Here is a 21646-nt window from a genome sequence, read left to right on the forward strand (position 1 = left end):
AGATAGCGTGTCATACTTCGCATAAAGATCTCATCATGGCAGAGGCTCAGTTAACGAAAAAACGTCTAGCACCCCTCACACTGGAGGAAGACAAACACACCGATAGTAAAAAGAGGCAAAAAGGAGATGGCAAGATGAAACAGAAGTCGCCGAACATGACGTTGTATCTAACGCCCAAAGTCACCCTTGCCATTTGGAAAGACAAAGAGCACATCAGAATTCAAATCGATGACGGCGAGAAAAAGATCAACATTCCACCAGAAGTTTGGAGGATTCTACACTTATCAGCAGAGGCCATCACACTTCTGCTAAGCTTTGTAGAAGGAGAGGGAGGCATCGCAGAATATTACGAATCCTACTACAAGACATTGCAACAAGTCAAATCATCCGAAATCCGGAATGAAACATCGACCATGACCGACATGGCTTAACATACATGTCAAGGACACGTATCCAGGCCACTTTTCATACGTTTGACGTCATCACATACACGCAATCATCGCCCATTACCCTAATTGGGTTAACCAATCAGAATCATTCTACATTCGATGTGTCGCTATATAAACAGTCCATCTTATGAGGTCCATCACACACGCTTCTGAGAGAGAAAGAGAGCCAAGATGAATACCAACGCCATTAACAACAAAGCAGCTGCAGCAGCGACAGCCGTCATGAACAAAGACGTCACCCCGATGCAGACTGATTCAACACCCAAGTCCACTGTAACGTCAACATCTGGACTTGAAACGCCTAACCTCGGTAAACGTAAAGCAGGACGTCCTTCTTCGATTGAACTGTTGAATGCGCCAAAGAAGGGAAAGAAAACAGTGGCACGCACCCCTTACAACCTCGAGAAAGATGCCATCGCCGCCATCCCTGCACCGTGTACCAGCCATGTATCGAACCATGCCTTACCCTTACGCATCAGATCCGACGAAAGAGGTGTTACCATTTCACACGGGCCGAAATGGATACGGCTCTCCAAGCCTGGTTTTCTCAACCTGAGGAACCTTGTCGATGTCATCGCCAGAAAGATTAAGGGCAACGTCGATGACCAGTGGTTGTTGGAGGAGAACGTGTTCGTTTCAACCAAATACTTCAACAACAGAATGAACGTTGACATTCGGCGCTATTTCACACATCAAGAGGTGACCAACACACCTACGGCTGCACTAGCAGCAGGGCTATACAATCCACACAAACCAACCAAGTGTGGCGTGTTTCTCAGCATACCCCAGTGGTATGAACTTTCAAAGACTTTCGATCAACACACCTGCGAAGATTCCCTGATGACAACACCTTTGGGCAGGATGACCATTCAAGTGCTCGGAGCATATGTAACGCAATACACTGCTCCTTACGCGAAACTCGAATGCGCAGGTTGTGCAAACGAATGGCCCAGTCAACTTGACCATATTTGCTGTATGGATGAGGACTTTTCTGAACAGCAACTTAAAATTCGCATGGACTTTCTCGAACGTGCTAAGAAAAACATTAATATTCACTTCTTTACCATACGCCTTGCTGAAACTGCCCTTGGACTAGGCATCGAAATTACACGTACACCTCGATATCTGTTGAACAAAACCTTCACTGATTGGAGTGATGCACTCATGGATGAAATTAAACTGATTCAGAACCTTAAAAACGCGGAAGGCAATGATGATGACAATGATGATGCGGACGATGTTTGTGAAATGGATACAAAGACACATGACATTGTAGCATCAGGAGGTTTGGACTTTACAACTATGTAACACAGAACAACAACATGGATATTTTAAAACTTCTTTTAGCGATTTACAGACAACTAGATCGCTTCACTTTGCATTGTAACATTAGGTTTAGTCGGTGTTGTTTTGATGTTCTGTATTCAAACCTGTCATGTCAGGATCATTCTGATGAACAAAATGCTACAGCGGATGAAATTGTCTCATCCAAGGGGATTGACCTAACAAACTTGTAATTCAAATGTTGGACTATTCCATGTTGGACTATGTGTAAAACTGTTCCTCTCTCATGCTTGGACTTTTCTCATTCACATTACATTACTTGCACTGAAACATTATAGTGTAGCTTCTTTTATTATCAATGTTGTCATGTGTGTAACTTTTTTGGCTAATAAAGAGTAACATGGCGGTTACAGCAGGTACCCTGTGATTTAATTGACCAATGCACCCGCATTTCAAATGTGACAGATGGCTTGAAAATAACCTTCACCGTTTCAAGGACAAGAGTGGGAAAACACTCATCTTTCTCGGTCAAGGTCATTCTCAAATCATTCCTTTCCTCCAAGGTCAAGGCCATGGGAGGTCAAGGTCACTTGAAACTAGGGCAATGCTAAATAGGTCAATTAAATCGCTAGGTACCTGCTATACTACTACTGCCGGAGTGCTTGTTTGTATTTAAGTGGTCATCTGATAGTGCCTTCCGTTGTGTTAACAGTGAAAGTCTCATTGAAGAAGTCCGTAAATTGCTTTAATAGGCAGGTTTCGCAATCCATACGAACCACGACGTACGAAGGTCATTGATTTAATCAAGTCCTGCATTAGCGACACTCTGGTGAATAATCTTATACTGTCCTTAGTAGTCGAAGGAATCGGGGAAATTAAAAAGCAATCATCTACAATTGTAGTACGTAATGTACACGTAGCTCTTCGTAAAGCTTGCGAAACCTACCGAATGACCTACATGAAATTCAGGAGTATTACCTGATAGTCTAGTTTGTCAACAAATCTGTTCTTAGATCAACACTCGCTTTCATACAACAATATATTATCCGCGTTAATAGCCAGTGGCCTATATTTATTTTGTAAGGCTTTGATTTGCCTTTTACCTGAGCGAGATATGTCGATTAGTGAGGTGTTCCAAGGATATTTTTGCTGTGACAAGTCTTCAGGCATGAACAATTCAAATCAGATTGTGCCAGTAGGCCTACAGCAGGGGGCATCGCTTATAATCATGCTTTAGAAAGGCTAAAATCGGCCAAAATGTCAACTTTTTTTCTCAGATTCGTCCGATTATCTAACATGTCTACAATTTCAAACCACCGTCTCCGACTGCAGACCCCTCGTTAGCGGTTCGGCCTTTGTGTCGATGGTGTGTGTGGGGGGGGGGGGGGGCAGAACACCTAGTTAGCATGAAGAACCCAATATAGATTTCTTTTATGACCCACAGGAGGTGAAATGAGATGATGAGTCAACTCGATCTTTTCAAATGTACTGAATGGTTGAGTGTTTCAATTTGATGCCAGGATGGGACAGTGGGGTGATGCAAAATTTCGATGTATAGTAAATAACCATGATAGCTCACCACATCAAGTCGATTTTAGCAGGGCTTTGATTGAGTGTATTTTAAAAACGATACAACGGCCTGCTATAGGAGACTTGTTTCGGTGTCAGGTCCTACAAGATATATTTTTGTCTTTACCTAGAAGGTAAGCAGATATGGAATTTTAATAGTAACGAACATAAATGGGAATCCTTTTGAAGTTTTTATCCACCTGACACTGTAATCCGTCTGACGGTTTGCAGGCGACCACGTAGTAGTTACCAAATAACCTTCAGACCGTAAGCATAGGCTTTGAGTATTTGCCAAAGATCATAAAAACGCAGTGGTAATACCCTGTAATCCATTGAGTCCCATAGTAAGTTGTTTTCGCAGGCCTGCATGCAACAATCGTCATTGACGACAAACAGCTGGACATCTTGCTGACAATTTTAAATATATATGAAGCTAGAGAATGTTAGATATATCAAAAGTTGGCCATTATTACTAGTATTCGGTGCAGTTAAGCCTTGATAGTAGTTAATCCATTGCTTGTGTTTTTAATCAGGGACACTACTGGATCGCCATCTTGTGCCTGTCGCGTGGCATTGAGTAAACAGGGGATGCTGCTTCAAGTTTCTCCAATTCTCTTCATTTCCCGTGTACATTCATGTGATTAACTGATGGTCTGATGGGTTGCACAACAACAGTCACAGTGGATTAGTTCGTCTCTGGAGTGCTAACCGCACAGGTAAGCAATCATCAACTGCGCACAATGGCAAAACCTTTTCGAAACGCATGATGTCAACTTTTGAGGCCTAAATGTCGAAATGTGTCTTTTTCCTTCTGACTTTAAGTTTATTTCAGGTACACCTCTGCAGCTGTGCTTGTCAATTTTTGCCCTGATAACCATTTCATTACATGATAGAACAAAGGAAAATTCGACATTGGTGCGATCGGGCTTTGTTTAAAAAATAGACCGCGTATAATTCGGCTAGACCTGAATTTTTTAAACTGCAGGGTAATGGAGAACCCCCCCCCCCGAAATGATACGTCAAAGAGTTCGCAGAGACGCAGGAACGCAGGAACGAAACACAGAAACGAAAAAGAAACGAGTTTTCATAAAAGTTGGAATTGAGGCTCCATCAGGGGCACGAAGGGAGTGTAGTCTAGTTTATTATAATTCCTCTAAGTATCATAAAAGCCGAAAAATGAAATGCACTCAAAAAATGTTTCGTTCCTGCGTTTCTGTTTCGTTTCTGTGTTTCTTGTTTTACAACTACCCCTCGAAAAACACAGTAGTTCAATGCAATTCGCCGTGTATTGCTTTTTAGCTCAGCTGACAAAGTCAGCGAAGCTGGTAATATTACTAAGGCAATGGTGTCCGTCCTTCCATCCTTCCATGTCAATTTTGGGCATTTTGTAACCGTAAGACCTAGGCACTTTGTTGACGCTGCTAAATTAGGAGTAGCCCAAGGGGAACTCAGAAACCAAAAATCAGCGCGATCCGACCTACATTCGGCGAATGAGGTCATCGGGAAGATTAAACTTCTTTCCTTTATAACCTCGGGCCACAGAGGAAATATTGTTTTCAAATCTGGCCGAATATTTTTTAATAATTTTTCATTTTGACTTGTAATGGAATTAGTTTAGTTTTCACCGCCAGTTGGCGCTATAGGCGCATTTGACAGATTTTTGATGATTCAAAAGCCCGGGTTATGACGTATAGTTGCGCAGTTGTATTCTTCGCATTGAATTGGCCAGGGAACCAGGCTATATTTCAGCATACCCACTGTGACCAGTGTAAAGATAGAAGATTGATTTTGCAACAAGTAACCAATTTTCTGCTAAAAAGTAGTCAAGTAGGCGATATTATCACTAGTTCCTTTCAGTGGGTAGTCATAAGGTCTTAAGGGAATACTTTAAGAAATTAGTTCTTGAAAATTTGGCCACAATTCTGTGAAAACGATATCGGAAGTGCACGCTCTGTTCGCGATGTATTTTGAAGTGGAGAATTCCCACAGTATGTGCAGTGAATCGGCATGATTCTGTTTGCATATTAGTTTTTAGTACTACGATTCTTACATGAGTAAAAAGTAGACGTTTTAAGCAACACAATAATGTTACTCCCATAAAAATTGATTGCAAATTGACGGAGCTACGGCATTCTGTTCGGCAATTGTCTGATAAAAAACATTGGATGCTAATGCATGCCAAATGGCACACTTTAAAAAGCGCTCATTGGACAACGTAGGGAATCACCAGAAATGACGTCATCGCTGGTCTAATTCTTCTATATAATAATATTAGAAGGGGGACGAATAAAGTCACACTTAGAGGCGTTGGATCGCCTTGAAATTTTGCATGAATGGTGGTGACACCTTACCCTGATGCAACATCTTGGTTTTATTCAAAAATTTACTTCAGCGGAGCAGAAATGAGGGATTTTTAATCGGACACTGTCAATTCTCCTTACCACTCACAGAAGCCAAGCCATTGCTGTTAAGTTATGCAGGGGCTTAATCAATTACCTGCACTCCCTGTGGGGTGAATAACATTACCTTTGAACAGCTGGCTGTAGGGGGATGACTGGAACAGCCGGTATACCTGCTGACCTGCTGAACCCAGATAAATGTTATTTTCAATCCACGATTGCAGGTCACCTGATTTTCGAGATTTCGCGGGAAATTGTAAACAAACGCATGTGTGCAGTTCAAATGTAAACAAAAATGTATTTTTGGTACTTTTGGTTGCTGGACTTGGGTTTTCCCGCAGTTAGGAGCTGGGGTCAAATTGGTGGTCTATTGTTTATGGGTGCTGTTTTAGTCAGAGGTAGCCCTTGATTATGAAGGGATTTTCAAATATGAAAACGACCCTTTGTATTGTTAATTCCAATCACCTGCAGGACAGCCTACAGGTCAATTTCTCTCAATAAAATTAATTTTGTTGACTCCTGTAATCTCTACCTTATCAAAAAAAGACAGTGGTGTTAGTCCCAAACTGGTCATTTCCATTTATTTTGACCTCTGTTAAATCAGGATACCTCTCAATTACAGACAGCATTTTGTATCCTTGTGCTGTACAACCCAGCCTGGACATACCACAGTTGTCCATGGAGAAGTCTCATCCTCTCTGACACTTCTTTTCTGTAAAGCTACCGATACAACATACTGAACTAGGGATATCTTCCGTTGCCTCCTGTAATATTTACATACCATGGCTGATTAGTTCAATCATATTTCATCCAGCTGGCAGCTCTGCATTGGAAATCTTAGTGGTATAACGTGTTCTCTTGACCTTCAAACAGTAGTATAAAGCTGATATTTACTACTTTACACCCTCAGTCCTATGTTATTAGGTCATCCAGCTGAGCGCCAGGCCCTTGGGCCTCTTGTTCCACATGAGCGGAGGAGTCGAGCGAAACGCCGTTGGTTTCACCAGAGTCTTTCAAATACATATTTGCAAGACTTGCTACGCCGATGTACAATCGATATACAATCTATGTATATAACCGATATACTCAAGACGACTAACAACGTATGTTACAACAGTTGAAGTTGGTCACATTTACTTCATCACCTATTCACACTAAATTCGCTTTATGATTATCAAGTGTAACTGGTAATAACGATTTCGAAGGTCAGAATATTTGTGAGGAAATGATATTTTAAAAATTAATGTCGAAATATACAATATGGTAAAAAATTAGCCTAACGCTATCAGTTCATATACACAGTATGTTGTTTTGTGCAAGCTCAGAACAGATGCACGGTTGTCAGATTGTAAGACAATGAAGTTATAGAAGTGGCTGTCACGTGTGCAATTGGATGAAATCTTCAATCTCTGTAGGATTCGAAATCTACAGAGCCAGGCCATTTTAGGAATATACTTTTAATAATGTATTTACAAAACATAAGGTCATACTGGCCAGTTCAGATCAAAGTTGTATTTTAGTTGGCCGAAATCAGTGCGTAGGCTTCGATTTGAGGAAATGGTTCACAAAAATCATTTTTTCTCAGGCCAGGCATTGGAATTTTATGGAATTTATTAATAGATTGGTAAATGGTTTTTCATGACACATATAAATTGAGACCACGGATTGAAACATCATAGAGGTTCTTTTTTTCCAAAGTCTATGTACACTGAATGTACACAGATTGTACACGTAACAATTAGAGGTATCTAGCCTTTACTTCTTGTGGAATCCAATCTCCAGTATAGTTTACTCGTTTGTTTTGCTATTGAGCCACCCCATATATAAGAGTTATCATGTTGTTTACCCTTCCAATCCGTTCTTTTGGCATGCTCAATGATAATATTGTGTTGACCGTTCAACATCGGCTGTGTCAAGCTCTACTTTACAGAAGAAAGGCATAATGACTTTATTTGGACAAATGAAGAAAAACCTGTTGTACAATAAAGGCAATGCCTGTGTGCTATGGCTAAGTGTGTATAGGCTCTAAGCTAAAACCCAAGAGTAAACAAGAATTGTCTGTTTACGAACACAATCTGTCGAGGAAGAGTCTTCCGCAGATAAATGGTGTTCACATTCCACTGTCACATTACTGTGACTGAAAATGCATGCGCACGACTTCAGAAACATCATAATGTCATAGGATCGTTTTTGTTGCTAAGAAACAACGCATTTGTTCCTCTTATATCGGTTTGACAGCACAATCAATTATTTCAATATCGGGTGAAAGAGTTTATTTTTATTTTTTCATCAGTGGTACTAATTTTCTATTACAGCTAAGTAATCAATGATATGGCTAAAGATAAATATTCACGTCCGTGAGGCTTAAGGAATACGTGTGAACTGTTTACTGTGTACTTAATGTGACCTGACGAACATGAACTGTTTTTCAACAGGAATATTTCTATAAACTGTCGATTCTGCTTAAAATGAAGCGGGTTTGGAGTCCAAGGTTAGTATGTAGTTCACAAAGCTAACCATTTCATCTGTGGTTAGGCCATTAGATCATTAGTAGGAAAATATCAGTACTTGTGGGTTGGTTCAATACCTGGCACTGGCACGCTGGTACTGGCACTGGCACGCTGGCACCAGCGCTGACATATCCTTTGCCAGAAAATTGAAATACAGTGTTTCAGGGATATAAATAAATTAAATAAAGCAAATTTGTATGGTCAGCATTAAGTTGAATCAATTTTAAAAACAAAAAATATTGTATGATACAGCCTCACCACAGCCAGTGGGCTACGGCCGACACTTAATGCTGGTCAGTCCTAGTCTTTTGCGCTAAATTATATTCTATCATGTCAATTGCATGCCTTCACATACGCTACAGTATGCAGTCAAGTAGGTCAAGGCGTAGGCTAGGCTACAGAGACTTTACCGTAGGCAATGGCAGGCCCATGATGATGGCAGAAAGCATGGACAATGGTGTGCATGATAAGGGGAAACCCAGTTGCCAGTCTTAGCCAGGTCAGCTTGTCCGCCCCACCCAAGCATGTCCACCCAGCGGCGCCCATGGAAACCTGGAAAGCTGGAAAGTGGAGTGTCTTGACCAAGGATCCTAACCTCTTCCTTCGTGACCCTTCTGCCAAGTGTCTTGCCCAAGGATCTACACGTCTACTTTCGTGACCCTTCTACCAAGTGTCTTGCTCAAGGACCAACACGTCTACCTTCGTGACCCTTCTGCCAAGTATCTTACCCAAGGACTCATACATTCGTGCCCCTTCGGCCAAGTGCCCATGGACCCAGACCTCACACCAACAATAGGCCCACAAGCAGTCTGATTTCTTATCAATCTTGACACTAGAGGCGCTGCTTTCTTTCCTTACAACGCCGCTAGTGGAACTAAGTTACCACCAACTTGAAAAGGAAATAATTTTTCGATTTGCAAGTATATAAGCCCGCGAAAATGATTACTACCCTACGCCGCATTTACGATTCTGCATAAAATCACCTGAAAACACACCAAAAAGTTTCAGGTTTTATTTACAAAGATAACATGTTTTTAATTTATTGATGACGTTATTTATTGATACAATAAACCGTTTCATGAAAGAAACTGGCACCCAGGGTATTGTAATTAAAACCCTCTAAATTGTAGTGTGTTTAGGCATTTTGAAGTTATTAATCAACTCGAAAATATAGATGTGTATTCCTCAGGCTATCAAAGTTTTAAAAATATGACATACTTCAAAGTTGAGATATGGACATCTTATATACGAAGTCACGTCAAGGAATTGACGCAATTTTGGCCTTGTCCCACATAGCTACCTCGATCATTAATACATGACCCTGTCAATAAGATCTCGCCAGTGTAAGGTTTTGAACCAACCCCAGTATTTGCGCTGTATTGGCTGAAACTGACTCTGTGGTGGCCAATAATAAAAAGCTGGATGGCTTAACAGCAGCAAGAAGGCATGAGGTTTGCAATAACAAATGGTTCGTACGCATCTGGTATAAAATCAGTGTCAGCTTGTTTCCTCAGGTGCTTTCTCAGGCCACTCCTTTCTTCCCCAACTGAAGGTAGACGAATTCGGTCACTTCTATTTTTAACAGTTAGGCCTTCTGTATTATTCGTTGTAGCAATTTTAGCCCTTTAACAACCCTAAGCCCAAAGAACTCTAGCCTACTTTCACCCAGTGTAGTCCTCAAGATCACGTACGTACACAACCAGTAATATGTATCACGCCAGTATCATGTTGCACCGGCACTCTAACCACCGCCACCAATCAGCTTTCTAGATTATGATAATCTTGACGCCCTAGCCTTCGAGATATAAAATTCTCTTTGACGCACTATGTGAACTGCCTGGCATTAAAGCGGGGATTTGAATTATTGGGATATGATGGATTATGATGTGATATGATGCTGACCATACGTCATTGAGTAATTTAAGCATTTCCCATAAATTGCATTAGATACAGCGAGGGAGGAGATTGTGTAAGTGACCATGGTGTCTACCAGTTATAGCTAGCTTCTGCAGTTTTCAAAGACGTTCAAGATATGTACGTAGGCAAAAATACATAGCAAAAGACTGACAAAAACATTGCAATGTAGCTTTAAATTGCGAATCTCGAGGTGAGAAGGTCCTCGTGGAATTATACAAGGCAACCAAACAGAGTCCTTAGATTCACACACTTGACGTACGTAGACCCTAGGAGTCAAATATTTCACATTTTTCCCAGGGAAACCTCTGTAAAAAAAAACCTCCATCCAGAAGTATTAAGGTAGCAGGAAGGGTTGGGCGTTTGTGGTTTCTGAGTCTGAGGGGGTTGGTGTCTGTTGACTGTGCTTTAAGAGAGACTAGGCATGGCGCCAGTCTCTCTTAAAGCACAGTCAACAGGCATTTGGTCTCAGTATTTGGGTTTTGATTGCCATGACTGTACCCCTGTAAAAGTCAGAGGAGGAGAAGTTTGGAATGATGAAAGCATTGAAGAAGAAGAAATGTTATTATTGAGGAAAGCAAAATTTATTATGAGACTAGAAGGCAGTGTCCTGACTTGATTATTTTGAAAATGGCGGTCTGAACACATTAAAAGGTGGAACATAGCATTTTATGGACTTTGAAGTGTTCCCCAGTTAAAGGGAGACTATAGGCAGCAGCTAGGTAGGCAAGATAAAGTCATACAAATTTGCCAATAGGGGTCAGTCATATCTCTAGGCATGGCGCCAGTCTCTCTTAAAGCACAGTCAACAGGCATTTGGTCTTAGTATTTGGGTAAGTACAGAATCAAGGCAGCTCAGAGAGCAATGATTGAACGATGCTGTGGACAAGTCCAAAGATACTGCATCAGTCACGACCAACTTCTCATCAGAAAGCGTCACCACCAGCATATTCAATGTTCAGTTCCAACCTGTACCAGTCCAATGCACGCCTGTCATGGTCAGCAGTGGTCAGCTTAGCGCGATATGGAACATTCTTCCGAAACTCAAGCGAGGGAAGTCTGCTCATTAGCCTATCTCGCGCACTGCTCCTTCTTGTCAAACATCGTAGTGAAATCGTGGTACAGTGGGGCGTCCTCGAGGATTGCAGCTGGTCGGACAGACGTGAGGTGGAATGTGGGCGGCTGCACTTCTTCGTTGATGTGCGATGGCAGATAGCACAGTTCTTGCGTTGCATGACAGCTGAAAGTGAATGTGATATCATAGACCTGAGGCGTTTGCAATGAGACTATAGGTGAAGTAGAAGCAAGGAGTGAAATGGGCCATCTTCCAGTGACTAATATACAGAGTAAGGGCACTGGGTGTTGTTAGATTCAGCATTGAATGTATTCCTCGTACAAGCGTGAATAGTGTGGACATACAGTGAGAGGTGAGAGACCCCTATTGACTACTTCTTGTAACTTTATCTTGGATATCATATTAGTATTGAACTTCTAGCCATGGAATATGAAGAAATTGAAGTTGTAGGCATGGAATATGAAAAATTATTCAACGGTGAAAGACATTATTCCATGAGGCTTTGCCGTGATCGCAAAGGACGCGACGCGATTGGTTCACATGCTAATGAGGTATGATAATGATAATTACCTCTATAATGCTACTTGGATAGCGACTGTGTCGTTGATTGCAACAGTGGTCTATGTCAATGCGTGCCTGTAATGTCAATGAAGTATGATGAGGTGATGACGATAGTGCAATTATTAAATATTGGCAAGAGATCATACTACAACATAGGTCTTGTTTTTGACAGATGACTGTGCGACATTCCCATTGGGTCATGTTAGAGTCAGCGCTGCATGTATTCCTTGTACAAGCTTGAATAGTTGTGACGGACTTTGAGGGGTGAGAGACCCCAATCGGCTACTTCGGCTAACTTTATCTTGCCTACCTAGCTGCTAGCAATAGTGCCCCTTTATCAAGACTGAAACCCACTGTGGGGGGCTAAGAAATTACCTTTATAATCCTAGTTGGACAACCACTGTGTAGATGATTTGAAGAGTGCTCTGTGGATGTGTGCCTGTAATGTCAATGAAAGTATGATGAGGTGATGACAATAGTGGAATGACGAAATATTGGAAAGAGATCTATTCCAAGAAGAACATATCTCCTGTTTTGACTAGGTGGCGCATTTTAGAATCAGCAGTGAGCACTGTGTGTAACATGGTGGAGGCAGCGGAGATAATAACTGTGTCGAAAGTATTGTTGTAGGGCCTTCCCTAGGCCCATGGGGTTAAATTTACAATCCACGATTGAAAAGACGTAGTTTGATCGCATTCAACTATAAATCCATTGAACAGTTGTGTTCCTTTAGTCATCCGATGACCTTTTGTTGGGCCATGATCGGGGATTGTAAACTGTAAATGTATTATGGACTGGGAGACGGGGGAAACACAAGTGAAATAGAACAAAACAAGTGATTTTGGGGCTTTGGTTTAGACGCATGCCCCACATGCGCCATGCGGGATTATACGGTTCATGTGAACTTGTTGACATCTACATGATCTGGTGCTGTTATTGGTCATGGTACATGGTAGGCCTAATCATCATGGCTATATGTTTCAGGAAAAGCTCGGAGTAAAATGAACTGCCGATGAATAATGATGTTGTTCATGTTTACCATGTTTACTAGTACATAGCCATAGGGTATGCACTGGCCAGTGCACTTTCTGCACGTCGTCATGGTCATGTACGTGATACCTTGCATATTTTGTTTTTTGAATGCGCATGCTTTTTGGGCAAAATCACTTGTACCAACACTAATGAATAATGTCTTCTTATCCCTATGACTCCATACACAGTGAGGGCATTGTCCCATTCCCATCAAATGGTAACTTATTGTACCGTATTAGGGTGGAAGTTGGGGAGCAGATACCTACCGTTGCACGCCTGTCATAATCAGCAGTGATGAGCTTAGCGCGATATGGAACATTCTTCAGAAACTCAAGCGAGGGAAGTCTGCTCATTAGCATATCTCGCGCACTGCTCCTTCTTGTCAAACATCGTAGTGAAATCGTAATGGAAAACGTCTGGCTTTGCGCCAGACGTTGAGACTAATAAGTGAAGAACTAATAGGTAAAGAACTTCTACTTGCGCGAGACTGCTCTGATAAAATTATCATTGCAGAGACTACGGTGACGTACGCATATATTTTTTACAATCAAAAATGCCCTCAAAAGACGACATGGAATGATTATTTTATTGATATTTCCTACTATATACCTTCCAATTATCACTTTATACAAATAGATCGGCGTTAGTTCGCATGCTTTTCTTTCCTGGTGACACTATAAAGCAAAATAGTTGCAACCCCGTAAATGCGCTATAAGTCCAATAATAAGTGACTGTGACCCGTTATAAATGTTTCGCCAGCTTCGCTTTTTTGCCGCTACGCGGCGCGTTGGGCCCTTGCGTCCAGGTCATTGTACACTGGTTTGCTGTCACTTGTTGGCTCACATTATAAACCGCGAGATGCGGAATGCGAAATTGCGAGATGCCAACCTCGGTAGGAGTACCACCCGCCACAGAATTGCATATATAGAACCTGAGAAGGTTGCTGCGAACGTTCATGAGACCGAGGTTATAGTAGGGAGCTATCCTTATTTTGATTTACACTTCGATGTGGGATTTCTTTTCATTCATGGTACTGTCACAAACTAATTCCGTTTTCGCCGTTATTTTTCTGTTGACATTTAAGAGAGATTCCATACTTGTCGTGAAGCTACTCGCTTAATAGAGTGTTTGAGATGTGTTTATGATTTGCTCGGGTATGATTTGGCATTACTTGTATAATCAGCAAAACCTAAACATATAGATTGACAATACATAGGGAATCCCCGCAAGTGTGGCTTTACAAACGACTTTCGACCAATATGCATACGATAAAGTCGAAATATCCCCAGTGAGTCATATCCAACACCGTATCAAGCGTACTGCATGTCATGCCCCTCGCGGTTGAATGCTAGTGAAACAAGCCAATCGGCGTCAGGTTCACAATGGGATTGGTTAGGTCACAGGCCACTATAACTTTGGTAATATCGAGGGCCGAAAGCCCGAGTGAGTTCCAAAGGACAACACAACTGAGCAACTCCCTTCTTAAACCCAAATGTCATGAAGTTTTCAGGGACTTTAAACCTGGTGGACGCTGTTTAGCCTAGGAGGACTGGAAACGGAACAAAAAAAGGCATATCCGCACTCATGGGAGTATTACGAAAACCACGCATTTCAAAGAATACATTTTTGACGTTGAAATTATCCTCAACAATAAGAAAAGAGCTGCAATAAACATATAAAACGTGCACGCATGAATTTTGGCGAAAAACACCGCGTTAGTCAATAAACGTTCTATTTTACAATTCTGCAATTTCAATGACCTTTAACCCTTTCGGTGCCAGATTTCCCGGCAAAAATCCGGAATTTACATAACCTTTGTATGATTAAAAATCTAGATGCAAAAAATGCTCAAACAGAATGAAAAATGGATGAAAATTACCCAAGGCATAATAGAACTCGGGTCTACCGTGTGACAGGCAGAGAGTGTATCAACTAGGCCACTGACGCAGCTCGCGCCCAAACAAATTCTGCCATTTAGCTTTCACCCTCATTTAGCTTTCACCCCCACATGAACCAAAAAAGAAAGACGCTACGCTGTGTAATGCTCATTCTTTTGACACAAATGGGTTGTAGTCATTGAGGTACTAGAAGATCTCATAGAGGTTTTGTGATCACGTTCCTTCCGCGCTACAAAAATCCGTATGCTGATCACTAGTACTGTATCATGTAACTTAAATTTCCTGCATTAATTCATTGATGTCAGCATTGGCTGGCATTGCAAGAAGCTCCCGCGTGTCCGCTTTTACTTCTTTTCCATACCCTGGCCTTTTTTCAAAGCCATGGACTTTATTGTCCCCATAAGAGCCTGTTTGATTACCAGATCATTTGGCTTTGGGTTACATTTGATAGTGGAGTCCAATGAACCAGACAAAGCAAAAAAGCTTCTTTAGCAATTCTAGGTATATTGTTCTTGATATCTTACAACTTTACTTGACTAAAGATTTCTGAAACACTCTCGCCACGTTTGGTGAGAAAACCGTGTTTTTTTTTCTTGTTCGGTACTGTATGAATAAGTCATTCGGGTGCTGGAGACACCAGGTGCGGCGGGCACACCAGTTTTACCATCATCCAGGAGATGGCGCGTCAGTTGACATTGGCCATTTACGTACAGATGCCGACGTCGGAGAAAACACTGGTCGCGGCACATATCAACTTTTATGAGATCAAAACTCGACGGAAACGCTCGTGATATCAGTATGTATTTGGCAGTATCGTATGATTATCAATTGAATTGAGAAACGACACACTTTTGGCATATCAATACTAGAAATGGAACGTGGAGAGGTTAGCAGGTACACGCTTATGGCAAGCGGAGTGTCCAGTAATTAAAAAAACCTAGATTTATTCAAAAAAACCTGTTTTTTTACCTCATAAACTAAGTTTATTTGGAAAAAATATAGGTTTTTTTAAAACAACCTTGTTTATTAGCTAATAAACCGAGTTTCTTTAATAAAACCAAGTTTTTTACTTTCTTTCCTAATAAAGTAGGTTTTTTAACAGAAACTAACATTTTATGCTAAAAAACCTGGTTTATTACCTAAAAAAACTTGTTTTTTTACCACATAATCGTATAAAATATAAGTTTCTGTACAGAAATGTCCATTTATTCAATAAAACAAGGTTTATTACTAAAACAACCTAGTTTATTTAAAAAAAACTAAGTTTATTACCAATAAACCTCGTTTTTTAAAATAAACCTGGTTTATTAGAAAACTTATATTTTTAAACCTCGATCCTACCTACATTGAGTTATCTGGGATGAGGTTAGGGTCTCACTAACTAGTTTACAGAGTGCAGTGCAGTGCAGCATTAGTACCACGTGGTGCCGAGGTTGCCCATCCTCGTCCCGATAACATCGCGGATTTGTGTACATGGGGCGAGGTAGAAAATACAAGTTTCTCGATAGAAAGTAGGTTTTTGCACGCCGTTTGTCCAGTTATTCAAAACAACCTACATTTTTACAATAAAACCAGGTTTTATTGCAAAAAACTAAGTTGTTTTGTATGAAACCAAGTTTTTTACGTAAAAAGCTAGCTTTATTAGCCATTTGTCCAGTTATTGTTAATAAACCAAGATTCTTTGCTATAAAACTAAGTTTATTACCACTGGATGAAAAACTTATATTTTAGGGAATATAACCAAGTTTATTTGTTAAACTTGACATTTGTGGATAGAAACGAGGTTTATTAGGTAAAAAACTTGGTTTTATTAAAGAAACTCGGTTTATTAGCTAATAAACAAGGTCGTTTTAAAAAAACCTATATTTTTTCCAAATAAACTTAGTTTATTAGGTAAAAAACCAGTTTTTTTGAATAAATTTAGTTTTTTTTAATTACTGGACACTCCGCTTGCCATACACGCTGTTCCAATCATCCAGCTGTTCAACAGGTAATTTTAGTCACCCCACATGGAGTGCAGGTAACTGATTAAGCCACTGCATAACTAAGCAGAATGTGCGTGGTAAGATGAATTGATAGTGTCCGATTAAAAATTCCTCAATACTGCTCTGAGTGTGACTTAACTCGTCCCCCTTCCAGTATTATTCTAATAGATTGCCCGCCACGGAGTGTAACATGCCGAATGTCGTCACACCGGGAGACATGGCAAAATGTCGACCGGCTGGAGCGGGCAACATTGCGAATACCACACGGTTACGTGACGTGTATCAGCCAATCGTATTCACGGAATCTCACTTGAGGTATGAGATCAGTTCCCGTAGACCGCGCACTTTAAATCGGTGCAAGTGCTCCCCTTGCCAAAGGTAGCCAGAAAATCAAGGTAATATGATATAGCCGGCAGGCAGGATGCCGTAGGCCATCGCCTTCGTGGTACAGTTGCATTAGGAACTATAAGCAGGAGCTAGCGGGTCCAATTTTATTGGTGGTCCCAAGGTGAATCAGGGAACTTAGTCGGGTTTTTCTTAATTATTTACGTGTACCTCAAATCATTGACAGCCATGATAGCTCCTATCCCATTGCGCTGACCACGTTGACCTAAATTTGAAATGTTAATTTCATGTTTAATCGAAGCGAGAAATTGCCAAAAGCCCTTCTACTACTGGTGCCATATTCCTATCAGTCTCATGTCTGTTGGTAATATATGTACATTTTTAGGGACTAATGCCGACGAGAAAAAAGTTGTGTACTATTTAAGTTACTTGCCTGGATTTGTATAATAGAAGTTCATAGTATTGCAAAGGACATTCACTAAGGATGCTGCTTTGGGGCAGTTCCCAGCTTGGATTTTATCAAACTCTTGATACAATCTTCCTGGGGGTCAAATCAACTTGCCCAAACAGAAAACCCTTCCGTTACAATTGTTTGGAGGTTTGGGGATTATTTTTCATAGATTGGCCCGACTGATACCGGTACTCACAACCTTGCTTCAATGTTTACGTTGATCACACTACAAACCGCATGCACGTTTCAGCAAATTTTCCTCGAGTCGAGCCTAGCAGAATTTCTGAAGTAGACGATAACCTGTGTAGCTGGCCTCATTATATTTTGATTCGAAGTTCATTTCACAAACATTATAGGGCCCATGATTGACTTATCAATTTGTTATTATTAAAGACTCCCCAATAGAGAGGATTCGCTTTCCTGTTATCACAAACTACGTTTTACAGTGGTACCCCATCATAGATTCTATGACGGCCCATGATAGATCCACTGATATTGGCACAGAAACATTCCAATGATGGGAGTTCCGTCATAGGCCCAATGACGGTGGGTCCGATTAAAGTGAGCGTATGCAGCGAACAGTCTAGTCTTCAGAATTCTGAAAAATAAATATAGTTCACCAATTCTAATATAAACTCTTTGATGGCCGGTCAAAACAAATTATAACGGATTTCACGCATGGATCAATGATGGACCCATTGGCAGATACGACCATGGGTTCCATCCATGGATTTATGATCTATGATGGGGATTCTACATCATTTATCCATGGGTGGGCCAATGAATAGTCCATGTAACCTCGACCCTATCCGCTGCGCAGCGGAGGGTCGAGGAGGCCTCGCTGATTTAACTGAGACGAGCCATACATTTCCAGTGCATACAGTGGATGCACTGTCAATACTGAGCGCTCTGGTATTCCTGGTTATTCACTTAGCTCGAGGTTAGCTATCTTTGTGAAAAACACATGACCGGACACCGGAAGCCGACGGCCCCAAATCTAGTTCATGACGAGTGAAATGCCGTCAAGTACCAGTCTCTGTAATGAGTGAATGGAGGAGACTGGTGTAAGAGTCTAGCCAGAGGATGGAAGATTGATTAATCACAGTCATTGATCCAGGCATGGACACTTTAGCCTGTGTAAAAGATGCAATGTTTTAATCTTTAAACAGTAAACTGTACCTTGTTCCTATATATAACTGTATAAGTGTTGGACGAAGGGCAGCTACATCATCCTTTAACCTTTACCCAAATCATCAAGCGATCATCGCTGTACCTGGTTAATCTTTTCAGTTCCTTTGCGAGTAAAATGACATAATGCTTTTTTCGTATTTTCTGCATTTCAGCACTGTTGAAATCATGAGCGGTCAAGATCCCTACCTGGACCAGGGCCTGGCCATGCCCTACCCCAAGTCTACCACGACCAATACCGTGTACGGCTCATTCATGAGAGAATGGCCAAGGACCTATATCAACAAAACTGGCCCAGCATTGAAAAATCAGGTTCTCGACGATAACAGACGAAAAGTCAAGATTACTTCCAACGAAATTGGATCATTTCTGAATTACGAGCCGGTCATTAGGTGGCACTATGACTATGGGCGAAAGAGGTCGCTCCCGGTTGACAGGACGCGGGATGTATTCGAGAAGAGGTGAGAAATGGGAGAATAATTTTTTTGACATTTCTTTCTTTCCTGGAAAATACCAAAAAATACAATTTCGATAAAAATGTTCCAACAATAGATTTTGGATATAAAAGCCTCGGGACCACAAAACATAACAGCAAAATATCGACATTTAGCCTCAGCAATATCAGCTCACATCTGCTTGATTGTTTCAGCGTATCATGGTTTTACTAACGTGATCAGATGCATGATTGGTTTAGCATGGGCGTAGCTAGCGGAGGGGAGGAGAAATCTTTTTGACCATGACTATGGCCGAAGGATTTCAAAAAGTGTCAAAGACTTTGGGGGAAAAGTGATCCTGACATTTTTGACACTTCTTTCTTAAAATGTACGCCATGTAACATACAATAGCCAAAGTGCTGAAATATGATATGTACATATATATAAATATACTTCGCTGGACTTCGAAAATTTCGGAATCGCGTTGGCTTTGACGGTGGGATATACATGAGTCTACTGTATGTGATTCTCGCTTATACCTGAGGACATGAAAGCTTATCAATTTCTGAGAAAAGGTAAAACTTTACCGTTGAGAATCACTCAACTTTACAACTCGGCACCGGTTATCACGTAAAAACACTTTATTTAAAAAAAGGAAATATGGATGCCTGATTCAAGAAAATTCCAAGTCCATGTCAACAAATACATGTTCAAATTTTATCACCCGGAAATTCCATTGATGATGTCAAATCGTAATTTGGTGTTCCCCGAGCTATTTATAGATGGTAGAGGCTAATTCCCCAAAGCGCCATGGACCTTCATCAATATTCATGTCTGACGTCATATTGACTTTTACGCTATCAATGAGATCACGTGCCATTTGTTTACACCCACAGTGTCACATGGTTCCTGTAACTGCTTTTTTTAGAAATCCACATGGATGAAGAACTATAGTATACTCAAGTAGTTATCGATGTTTAAAAGTTTTTGGGGTAGCCAATGTTTTTGAAATTTTCTTGTGAAAAGATTGACACGTCATCTTAGTACTTTGTTCGCAGGGTGAAATATGGGTTTAATTCTTATATAATGATGTTGACGTGGCAATTTGGTGTCCACTGCGCCTGCATGACCGCAACTGAATGAAGAGATCATTTAGGGACTGTCTGACAGCTGTGATTGTTGACCCGACGTCATGACATCATGATGACGTCATGGCATCCTTGTGACGTCATCAGTGACATCGTAGCCTGAGCCTGGATGCTCTGTTGCTCATGGCAACAAGAGAGGACCAATATGAAGGATTTTGGCTACTGGGCACCGTGCACTGATGGTATGAAGCAACCATGTGTGCCTGATAGGTCATGAAGGTGCAGGAAATACGGTTTCGTCAAGAGAGACTCATCAGATGCGTGTGGCGACAAAGAAATACGGTTGGATATACAGAGGTATCCTGATAGCGGGACCGCAAGGAGTGAATTTCCCCCCTTGATTGACCTAGAGTAGATATTGGTCTTCCGTAACCTTTGGTCAACTTTCAGATTATGACATAAAAAGCTTCATAAACCCCTAAAATATGAATTTTAAAACACGAATTTAGATATACGAACTTATAGACATAAGTTGCTGTTTGAACTTTGTTATTTTCTCACAATAAAAAATATCTCAGGAACCACAAAAGATACAAAAATAGGAGTGGTATCAAAAAAGCGTATTCCCTAAACAAGATGAACAAGAAGACATTGTGAATGTCATATGGTTCCCACGTAGTTATATTCAATAACAACAAGACCAGCTTCGGTTGTCCTTGTAATCTGAGAGAAGTACAAGACAAGAGCATGTTTTTACAGTGTGTCCCACTATGTTTGTTAGGTGTAGCATCTGGATGGCCTTGATTTACCAGTGGTGGTAGTGTTGGGGGGGGGGGGGCCCGAGGGAAATTAAAAGTACTTGTCCATTGGCAACCAGGAATATGCTTGTTTTGAACACAAGATTTCTGTAAGGGCAGCAAAGTTGGTGTTGATTTCATCATCAATGCTTTGAATTGAGGCTACGATGTCACTGATGACGTCACAAGGATGCCATGACGTCATCATGATGTCATGACGTCGGGTCAACAATCACAGCTGTCAGACAGTGCCTGAATGATCTCTTCATTCAGTTGCGGTCATGCAGGCGCGGTGGACACCAAATTGCCACGTCAACATCATTTGTTATTATTTCCTTGGTGTCCACTGTCTGGGAACACCCCAGGGTGCTCTGGCTTTGGCACTGCACATCTGTAGTGCCTGTGATGAGGAAGTCTCACACTCTCCCATATTCGTAAGTGGTCGATTTTTGTCGCAACCATTTGGGCCTAGGGCCCCCCACTCACTTCAGAGTGCATTATTAATGGGCTTCAGCTCCATGAAGCTTTCATCAGTGCACCCAGCCCCTGTGGATTTCATGTTCCCAAGGTAAGTATACGTACATTGCCACGTCATTTAATTCTTATATGATGGGATATTTTGGGAGTTTTGGGTCTGCCCAACCACAGGGAATAATATTCGACTCGT

General features: G+C 41.2%; 1 protein-coding gene and 1 long non-coding RNA gene across 8 annotated transcripts in view; one reads left to right on the plus strand and one right to left on the minus strand.

Annotated features, from left to right (window-relative positions):
- Nucleotides 1-21646, plus strand: part of LOC135498237 (uncharacterized) — a 66888-nt gene that overhangs the window by 39766 nt on the left and 5476 nt on the right. For 3 of the 7 annotated variants that reach the window (XM_064788451.1, XM_064788452.1, XM_064788453.1), the window contains exons 2-4: nt 3836-4018; nt 8137-8192; nt 18816-19121. In XM_064788451.1, the coding sequence (XP_064644521.1) occupies nt 8170-8192; nt 18816-19121 (329 nt within the window). In that variant the 5' untranslated portion in view covers nt 3836-4018; nt 8137-8169. Of the gene's footprint in view, nt 1-3835; nt 4019-7847; nt 8193-18815; nt 19122-21646 lie in introns of those variants that run through there. The other 4 variants (XR_010449028.1, XM_064788450.1, XM_064788454.1 and 1 more) reach the window with 3 other exon arrangements.
- Nucleotides 10459-12317, minus strand: LOC135498183 (uncharacterized). The gene is made up of 3 exons (XR_010449017.1): nt 12137-12317; nt 11771-11836; nt 10459-11365 (listed from the first exon to the last, which is right to left on the minus strand). It is a non-coding gene; the product is annotated as an uncharacterized LOC135498183 (long non-coding RNA).

Source organism: Lineus longissimus, chromosome 13 (genome assembly GCF_910592395.1).
Source record: "Lineus longissimus chromosome 13, tnLinLong1.2, whole genome shotgun sequence".
Lineage (NCBI taxonomy): Eukaryota > Metazoa > Nemertea > Pilidiophora > Heteronemertea > Lineidae > Lineus > Lineus longissimus.